Source organism: Fulmarus glacialis, unplaced genomic scaffold (assembly GCF_000690835.1).
Source record: "Fulmarus glacialis isolate BGI_N327 unplaced genomic scaffold, ASM69083v1 scaffold6465, whole genome shotgun sequence".
NCBI classification, from domain to species: domain Eukaryota; kingdom Metazoa; phylum Chordata; class Aves; order Procellariiformes; family Procellariidae; genus Fulmarus; species Fulmarus glacialis.
Window position 1 is genome coordinate 1 of NW_009214847.1, and position 10109 is coordinate 10109.

Genomic DNA, 10109 nt, shown 5'->3' on the forward strand with positions numbered 1-10109 from the left:
GATTCTATGATTCTATGATTCTAAGTACACGATGCAACACAGTGCAGACACTTGACATAAACCTAGACAAGCCAATATGTGTACACAGCATAGTGTCCTACCTCTGGTCCCAAAAGGAGGATAACCATGTTATATCAGCACCAGAACTGATCATTAGACTACGACAATCTAGGCAGAACTTACTAGATCAGATGCAGCATAACTCTAACTCACCTGTACTGCTTCTAGCTGGGGAGCACATTCACAGTATTTGAAGTTACAGTACTACACACTGCTACCTACTGAAGATAAAGCTGAAGTGATCTACGTTATGCATAAAAATAATGGGGACTCAAACTGAAAATGGAATTTCTTGGATCTATAAAAACATAAGCTGGAGGTTAACACTGCAGAATGTAATGTATTTCCTTAGGGAGAGTCTTTAAGTTGACACCTCTTCTCAATGACAAAATACATTTTAAATCTTTTCCTCCTACTGCCTCTCCTTATTTAACACATTTTGAAATTTCATGATATATTTCTCATTCCATACTGAGATTTTCTGGGATATTAATTTAAAAATGAAGTTTTAATGCAGAAGTCTTAACACTTAGACTTTTTTTTTTGCAGTCAATTTTTTGTGCCCGAATATGGGATAATTTTTAAAGGGACCTTTCCAAAAAAGAAAAAAAAATGCCAAAAATGAGTCCCTTTATAACACTTTAAGTTTGTGCATCTCGATTTTTGTTTGCACAAACTCATCGGTTGCTTCTGAGAATAAATTACAACGTATTTTGAAGATTCAGTAAAGTTTGATCTTGGGAAAAAAAGTTCACTTTTTTGCAAATCCCAATAATCTCAGACTAAAATAAGACAGAAGTCTTAAACTACGGATTTATTAGATCTGAAATAAACAAGCCTGCACAATTTTGGCCACAGGGCCCTGAGGAGAAAACAGAAGAGAAGGAAGACTAAGAGGGAATGTTGTCTGCATTCACCCACAATACACGATAAGGTCTTACCACAGTCAGAAGTCATCTAACAATATAAAACTCTATAATTGAATTGACAACTGCCTTCAATCCCAGTAGCTGGCAGATGCATGAATCCTAAACTGGAAATAAGATGCAAATTTTCAAGCAAAGATAGTAACTGATTACATGAAAAACCCTACCAATAAGTAAGGTAAATTCTTCATCACTTGTAAGCCCCGCATCAAAACTCTGAAGATTCTGAAGTCTGCACTTAAGACCAAAGGCATGTGACTCTCCATCTTATGTAGAAATCACCAGATATTCTTTGGATAGGAGAAAATAGCATACAACACATGTAACAGTTGGCAAAAGAAGAAATAAATGACAAATTGTTCATACACAAATGGGGGTAACCCAGTATTTCCTCCAAGTTATGTCATACCAACCCAGCTGCTTGAAGTGCTCTTCTTGCCCTATCACAGCCCAGCATGCATACACATGCACACTACCTACCTGTCTTTAAATATTTTTATAGAATCATAGAATCATTTACGTTGTAAAAGACCTTTAAGATTATCAAGTCCAACTGTTAACCTAGCACTGCCAAGTCCACTACTAAACCACGTCCCTAAGTACCACATCTGCACGTCTTTTAAATACCTCCAGGGATGGTGACTCCACCACTTCCCCAGGCAGCCTGTTCCAATGCTTGACAACCCTTCTGGTGAAGAAATTTTTCCTAATAGCCAATCTAAACCTCCCCTAGCACAACTTGAGGCCATTTCCTCTTGTCCTATCGCTTGTTACTTGGGAGAAGAGACTGACACCCACCTCACTACAACCTTGTTTCAGCTAGTTGTAGAGAGCGGTAAGGTCTCCCCTCAGCCTCCTCTTCTCCAGGCTAAACAACCCCAGTTCCCTCAGCTGCTCCTCATAAGGCTTGTGCTCTTATGAAGCAACACTTTTAGATTCTCTGTTCTTCTTTATAAAAGGAGAAATGTGAAATAATTCCAAACACTGTGCAGATTTGACCAGTTTGCCATGAAAACATTTGGAGTGTTCTCATTTATTTCCTGAAACTGAGTAAATACTTAAAATACTTACCTCATACACGTTGAATTGAGATTGCCCTCTCGACAACTCTCTGTAACTTGTTGTGAATTCTCCGATGAAATCATGGCTGTATAAGAAAAGAAGTTTTTAAATCAAATGCACAGCATTTAGTAATTTAAACATGTATTACATCTATTTATGAAAAAGAGAAGCACAGCCAATATGAACTGACACCCAAGAAAGGAGCAATGGCAAAAGATACAATTTGCTTAAAAATCTTTATTTTTCCCTCTGTTGTGTGTTCACTCTATTAGTAATAAAAATCTAGAGATGAAAGTATTAGCTTAAATCTTTCTGATGGCTTCTGCTTAACTTAGATGCACAGTGAGGAGTAGGTTGAAAATTAGTGATCTGACCCCAATGTAAGCTTACAGCATCCGAAAAACCAGAGTGGGCTATCAAAGACTATCACCATTTTCTCACTGGGTGACCACTGGCATCACAGACTCTGAACTGTGTGCAAGACTATGTAAGAGTGTGAAAGGATAACTTAAACCAGAAAAGACCAGCCCTACCAATTTGTATAATGTGACATTGAATGGTACTTTTAAGGGGAAGATCCAAAGCTTATTTCAGCTGCTATGTCTTCCCATCTGGGAGGAGAAAAGCAATCCACTGAGGCTACTCAGCTTACGGTATTAGACACCACTGGAAAGCAGATCTTAACCTAACACTAAAGCAGTGGTTATCAAGCTTCTCCTTTCTAAATTCTATTCCTCTCCAAGAATACATTCAACACTCCTGTGCTGTCAGCCACATTTTGAAAACTGCTTTGTCAATGCTTAACCAGGGGATGGCACGCTGCCAAGGAGCCACTGTCAGCAGGGTGGCCAGGGGGAGTGTAGTGGATGAAGCATCGCTGAGAAAGGCAGCTGGGGTCAGGGAGCTGGGGCACAGAAACCACAGGCCTGCCAGAAGTGACTGAACTGCAGGTTCACATCTCAGACAGGTGCCTGGAATGGAAGCGACCGCCGGGTTGAGGACCTAACAGCTGGCTACACAACGCCCCGCAGTCACAAGACCTGTTCCCATTCTCCTCTCTTCCCAGCTGAACTTTCCTCGCTGCTGCTCCAACTCTCATTCCTCCCTGCCCCCATCTTCCTCTGCTTTCACAGTTGTTCCCTAACAAGGCATTGTATCTCCTTTACATTCTGCCTCCACATCTGGTGAGCTATGAAACTAACTTTTTTTACCTTCCCTCCAATGGTAAACTAGAATAGAAAGTCAACGTTTTATGACTTTGTTACTTGTAAAATTTGTTTTTAAGAAATACAGCACACTTCTAATTAAGCTATAAATATTAAAAGCAAATTTAAATAAATCTGAATGTTGCAAGAAGAGGAAAAATGGAAACAATCCACAGCAACATGAAATTTCTTTCTTGATTTACTCATAATAAAATGAAAAAAACAAACCCCAAATATAAATCTCTGTTTCTGAAACCAGCATGAATTCACAAAGTATGTAAAACAAACAATTAAAAGGTCCAGTCATCATGCTAATGCACATGAAATAAGCAAAACATCCTGTAAGAAAGCTTGAGAAATACTATATGGTGAAGATATTCCTGATTACTCAGATTCAGAAGGGACCACCTCTCATGAAACACTCCCTTCCAGTTTGGAGATCAGGCAATTGCTTCTGAGACAGACAAAGACTTTTCTTAAGAAACATATTTTGGAGGTATCATCTCCTTTGATTAAATGCTCTCCAGATTGCAATGACTATTTAACCAGGGGAACAGAGGAAGCCATCCATACAGGCTATGCAACTTGATTTCTATATGGGCTGTAGCACATAAGGTGTATTTAACTTTGGGTAACCATGGCACTGGAGAGAAATGCACCTTCGTTAAAGAGGAATCTTTCCCTTTCGTAACAGTTCTTACCTTAAATTTTCAAGTCAACTTGTATATTTCAAAGGCAGAAATTCCAACAATAGCTCAATGACTACCTACAAACATGCTGTAGCAAACAGGAAATGTAAGTAATTCCAGACAGGGTTGTCTCTGGGGAAAAAAAAATCTGTACTGCTCAAAAGTAATTGTTTCCTTAATTCTAAGAGACATTGGAAAGCCTCCTTTCCTTGTGGCAATATACACAGAGTGATAAGAACTGAGCTAGAAAGATACAATTCCTCTGACTAATCATGTTAAAAAGGTATGGGCATATATAACCAGTCTCAGAGTTCTCTGCACTTAAAAGATCTTCAACCTGGATCTTAACGCTCAGTATTCAGATGGACGTATGCCCCTCCACTGGGTTGGCTCTGAAAGATGAATGCCTATCGGACAACATTTGCCTTTGCCAGAAGTAACTCATTAAGAAAAAGAAGGTACTGATTCCTCCCTAAATTCATGATCACAGTTCACCAAATGGATCTCTGGATTGAGAATCCAAAGAAGTTATTCTCTTTGCCTTCCTAACACCAAATATTCCTAGACTTAAAGATTTTTGTCCATGAGTGGCATATCAGAACCCTGAATCTGAGACTCTTAGAACATAAAATAATCACTTGAGTCACATCTCCCTAAATCTGCCACTTTTGGTACTATGCTTTGAAGTACTGACAATCACTTTCAGAATTGTATCAACTTTGATTTTTTTTTTAATAATCTAACAGAAGAGAACAATGGAGGAAAGGACAATCATCACCAGAAATACATCAATGAGTACGGGGAAAAGTGCCACAATTTAAAAATCAGCTATCTAGCTGGAGAAGGAGGATGAAGATGGACGACAAAAAATAAGGTGAGAGAGCCTAGAATTTGAGATTTACAATCTCTCCTGCAGTGTTTAGATTCTCAGATGAATGTTTCGGTGGCCCTAGGTTAGCATGGTAATATTTACAGTTTTAAAATTCAAGAAAAAAAAATTTCTTCTGCATAACAAATCATAAACGTCAAGGCTTTTGCACCATGTATGTTAAGTATCAATTTCTCTGAAATTAGTAAAAAAGCCTTCAGAGAGAAATAAAAAAAACCAGAGCATTGCTTATATGCTGATGTGAAGTTGCATATCATCTTATTTTTTCCTTCTGTAAGACCTGTCTGCAAGTACTTCATCGATAAAGACACTCAACAAAAAGAAAGTCACTTTGTTTCACACAAGTGGGCTTGTCCAAATTAACAAAACCAACTTTTCTAACTTCTTATAGCACCAAATATTTTGGGGTTTGTCACAGCTCTTAGAAGCAATAGAAGGTATCAATTAGAACAAGTGGTTTCACATTTTGACAATTTTTGTGCAAAAACTGGTTTGAAACAAAGAAATGTTTAATAATTAACAGTGTTAATGTTACAAAGGTCCTGTGTTACCTTTTAGTCAAGAAATTTTGAAAATAAATGAGAGCTAAGAATATACAATCACTCTTAACAATGTAATTCATGAAAGTGACAGTAAGAAGCTTAACCCAAAGCACCCTGGCACTGTTTTCCCAAAGCACAGATAACACAGAATGGGGAAAAAGAAAAAAACCTTTAAGTCAAGGCTCAAGAAGTCAGAGTCAAGTCAAGATTCAGAAATCAAGTATATGCACAGTAACATTGCCTTACTGATTGCAGAATAACCTGCAATATTCAGTATGACTTGCTTTGCTATCTAGCAGGCTCTCCGATGATCTTTCAAAGGTTGTTCCTGCCCAGACTGCACATGTCTGGAGCAAACAGATTCAGCCTAGTGAGGTCATCAGCTAGTGTAACAACTGCTCGTAAACAAAGAGTCCATCGAAAATGGAAATTAATATAAACTGAATAAGAGCAGCATTGTACAAAAATTGATAGACTAATTCTTGAATGGGATTCACTTCAGATAAAATTGGCAATGTCAAAGTTAAATTAGGCACTTAGGTTCTTGCTGTGATCACTAGTAAGTCATAGGCACCACCAAATGGCAATTTATTCCAGTTAGGATTCAATCAGACCATTTTCCCCTGTAAGCTACTGAAGCAGCTTAAATGATTAGTTCAATCTAGTTGTCTGATTTTTACATTGTCTGAAGTTAGATGAGATGAGTGCTGTCTCATCTTTCTGAGGAATTTAACATGTAAGATGCTAGTGTTCTGCCTGCTTCTAAATTCAAAAAAGGTAGAAAGTAAAAGGCAAAAAAATAATACAATTAGAATAAAAAGGAATACATGTAAATAGTATCCTTCACTTTTTGTTTTTTAGATATTTTATAGGTATTCAGAGTGGGATGTGAGCAAAAGCAGATAATCTTTCAAACTGTTTGGGAGACTGTAGAGGCTAATGATTGCCTGAATTCCACAGTACGTTGAAGATTTCACTCAGAATTGCAGCTACACAATATTATTTGTCAGACTTCTTCCTTTTCTTTTTAATCATACCTCAGTTTCAGATTTTGGACGAAATGGGACAGCACATGGGGTTTGATACCTTAATAAAATATAATCTTTATTTTTTATTAACTTGGCAATATAATTTAATTTTTCACTGTTAAATTATTTTCAAAAAATATTGTAGTTTATACACAAAAGTGTAAATATATCACATTTTTAAGGATTTGGCAAATCTAAGTGAGGAACAGAGGATGTTAATAGAAATTCATCGTTACAGTGATGCAGTGATTTTTTCCTAATATGGCTTTGTTAATTTAAATCCTTTTTTTTTAATTGCCAGAATATGTTATTTTGTCACTCCAGGGAATATCTAATCAAGAAGGATGAATTTGCACTAGCAGGTATTTATAGAGGCTAAACATGTGATAAGAATGCTTATAAATCAACAGGCTTTACGATGGAACCAAGAAGACAAAAGTATAAGCTGAGAAAGCTGAAACTGGTTTTGGACCTTGTCAGCAAGGAAATGAATGGCAGCACAGGATAAATTTGCCTATTATGATTACAAGATTTATTGGATCACAGAAGCACAAGCTATAATACTAGAAGCAAATTGCATTAGCGATATTAAAGACATTACTGTATAATAAATGATATACTCTTAAAAATCCAAATGTAAGTGCATATCCATATATTTAAAAATATAAACTAAGATTAATAGGAAATAATTAAGACAGACCAACTTAAAGATACATAAAAATCAACATATTCTTGTATTACATACAAGTTCTAGTACCATGATTTATGAGTACAGTTTCTAACCAAAGTATTAAGATACAAGCTCAAACATTTTTAAAAGAACAAGAGAGATCAATCCAGTCTGATAAAAAAAGTATTCTATCTTGTTTGTCAAAATAAAGGCAATTTGAAAGGCTAATTTCTTCAGAAAAAAGGTACACTCAGATTGCCCCTCTTGAATTTAGCAACAGAAATTCCATGTATATTCCGCCATCCTCTTTGTAGCAATGGAGTTATTTAAAACCCAGGTCTTCCAACTCTAGAGTTTACAACAATGTTTTGATGAAGAAGACAGGCATGCAAATAAACATTCAAACCCAATCTGAAATTATGGTAATTAATAGGTAGTTTCTATACTGCAATATCTAGGCAACCATGAAGTAGCAATTGCAGGCTCAGGCATTTTATCATACTTGAAAAGCAACAGTTTATGAAGCAGTGTTTTAAGCAGAAGAAAGTAGATTATAAAATGGATTATCCCTCTCTTCATAAGTGTACATGAACTGATAACAATGAGATTCACAAAACTGATTTTACAGATCACGAAACATTCCATCTTGCTTGTTCCATGTATGAATATACACACATCACGTTTGAAATGGGCTAATACATCAGTATTTACCACAATTGCTACCACTGTAGCACAGCAAAACTTTTTTTCCAGTACCCGTATCTCTGAGTATTGATAAATTCTCTAGTCCTCTTCTGGCCACTATGTACTTAAAAATTTTAAAACATGTATAAATATGCATGGATAACCCTGAAGTTTAACAACAGAATTAATGTCTTACCTTCCATCTCTATCCCAATCATACACTTCTACTTTAATTGTCCTAAAAAAATTTAAAAAACACAACGCTATTAAAATATATTAAAATGTACCAGGGTTGCCTTTAATACCCAATATATCTTCATAAATTAATAGTAAAATACAGCAGAAGCTAAGGAAACAATTAAACACATTGGAAGTTTAACTGAAATATTTTTACCTGTCGATACTCTGAATTTTCTGTGTTTTTTTTAATAAATGATTCTTTAAACCTTAAAGCATTATCAAAGTTTTTAAGAACATTAACAAACTGAACTTATTGTGAAGGTTTCTTTGGTATATGCTATTATCTGGAAAAGGGGTATCTACTGTGGGATAATAACATCTTACAGGAAAAGTAATATATCCATATTTGAGAAGTGTGCAGAGATTGAGAGGGCCCTTATAAAACAAAATTATTAAACAGCAAAGTACAGATTAAAAGCAATGTTCATAATACAAAGTAAAGCACATTTAAAGCAGTAAGGAATTCTAGTCCATTTTGGTTCTTAAATGAAAATAACTACTCCAGAATACAATAAAACTTCAATCTGGTAGACAGTATTAACCTCTTCTAAACATTGTGCAGTGCTGAAAAATGAAAAGTCTGTGAGATCCACCCAAGATTTTGTGAAGGCCCTGTCTGTGGCTGCAGATAAAAGAAAATTGTAGTTCCTTAAAGACTGCACTTTTCCCCTCTTAAGCTCTACCCTACCTCTCAATAGAGGAGGAGGCTGCCTGATTATCTGACCAAAGAGGACAGAAAAGTGCAGCATAATTTTTTTTTAATTCCTATAAAGCCAACAGAATAGTTGTTTATTTCTTTCATCAGACTACACTAGATAACCATCAGATTATACAACATAACCACGACTCTGGCTTCCTAGAATGAAATGGGACAAGCAGATTGTGGGGTATAGAGGGGAACACAACAGAGGCAGACTCCGGGTACCAGTTTTTCCCAAACTGACAGATTGCTCTGGACACTGTGGGAATACTCACCCTCCTCTTAGTGAGTCAGAAGCTGGTGAGCAAGTTGGGTAATAAAATGTTAAAGTCTGCCAACACACAAGTACTCAGTGCAAGCACTTTTTCAATAGGAGAAATAATTAGAATTTATTTCATTTAAATCAGAATTGAAAGCCAAACTAGCAGATTATTATACACACAAAATAGTACATGGATCTAAAATATTTTTTCACAGTATAAAACAATAACTAATTGGCAAATTTTCAGAGAAGTGCCTCATGAAAAATGTTAAGTATATAATGGTTTCCTACAGTTTCTTGAGCATCCCTCTGATGAATCTGCAACTGGCTACTGCGCAAATCAGGATACTGACAGGACACTGAAACAGTTTAACGAAAAGTATGATCCAATAAGCAGGCTCATGTACCTCCTATGCATTACTTCACATTTATGAGATTATACCTCTCTTATGAAGAAAAGCTCAGAGAGTTGGGGTTGTTCAGCCTGGAGACGGCTCCGGGGAGACCTTATACCAGCCTTTCAATACTTGAAGGGGGCTTATAAGAAAGATGGAGAGAGATTTCTTAGTAGGGCCTGTAGTAGGACAAGGGGTAATGGTTTTAAACTGAAGCAGGGTAAATTTAGACTGGACATAAGGAAGACATTTTTTACAATGAGGGTGATGAGGCACTGGAACAGGTTGCCTGGAGAAGCTGTGGATGCCCCATCCCTGGAACTATTCAAGGTCAGGTTGGACGGGGCTTTGAGCAACCCAATCTAGTGAAAGATGTCCCTGCCCATGGCAGGGGGGTTGGACTAGATTATCTTTAAAGGTCCCTTCCAATCCAAACCATTCTATGACTCTATACACATGTAAAAGCTGCAAATAGAAGATGAATGTGAAGACAAACTGTTTCCTTATGAGTAAAGTGAACCTCTGAGGACAGCTCTAACTATTCTTGCTTCAGGGATGACTGGGAAACAGACAAAATGTAGAAAACAAAAATTTTCCATGTAAAGGATCAATCTTATTTTACATACTTACTTGAAGAGTGGATTTCTTAAAATGCAAAAACTATAGCACACATTATCATCAACACCATTAATCAAACAGGAAACATATATCAGGATGGAGATAGCATATAGTATTATTTATCTCCTTTTACTACAGA

The 10109-nt window shown here is 36.4% G+C and overlaps 1 protein-coding gene across 1 annotated transcript in view; it reads right to left on the reverse strand.

Moving 5' to 3' along the window:
• Positions 1–2057: 2057 nt before the first annotated feature.
• Positions 2058–10109, reverse strand: part of LOC104077460 (copine-8-like) — a gene marked incomplete at its 3' end in the record, with an annotated part of 41219 nt that continues 33167 nt past the window's right edge. Inside the window, exons 9-10 of the mRNA XM_009578709.1 lie at positions 7952–7993; positions 2058–2133 (exon numbers count right to left, since the gene is read on the reverse strand). Coding sequence (XP_009577004.1) covers positions 2058–2133; positions 7952–7993 — 118 coding nt within the window. The remainder of the gene's footprint in view (positions 2134–7951; positions 7994–10109) is intronic.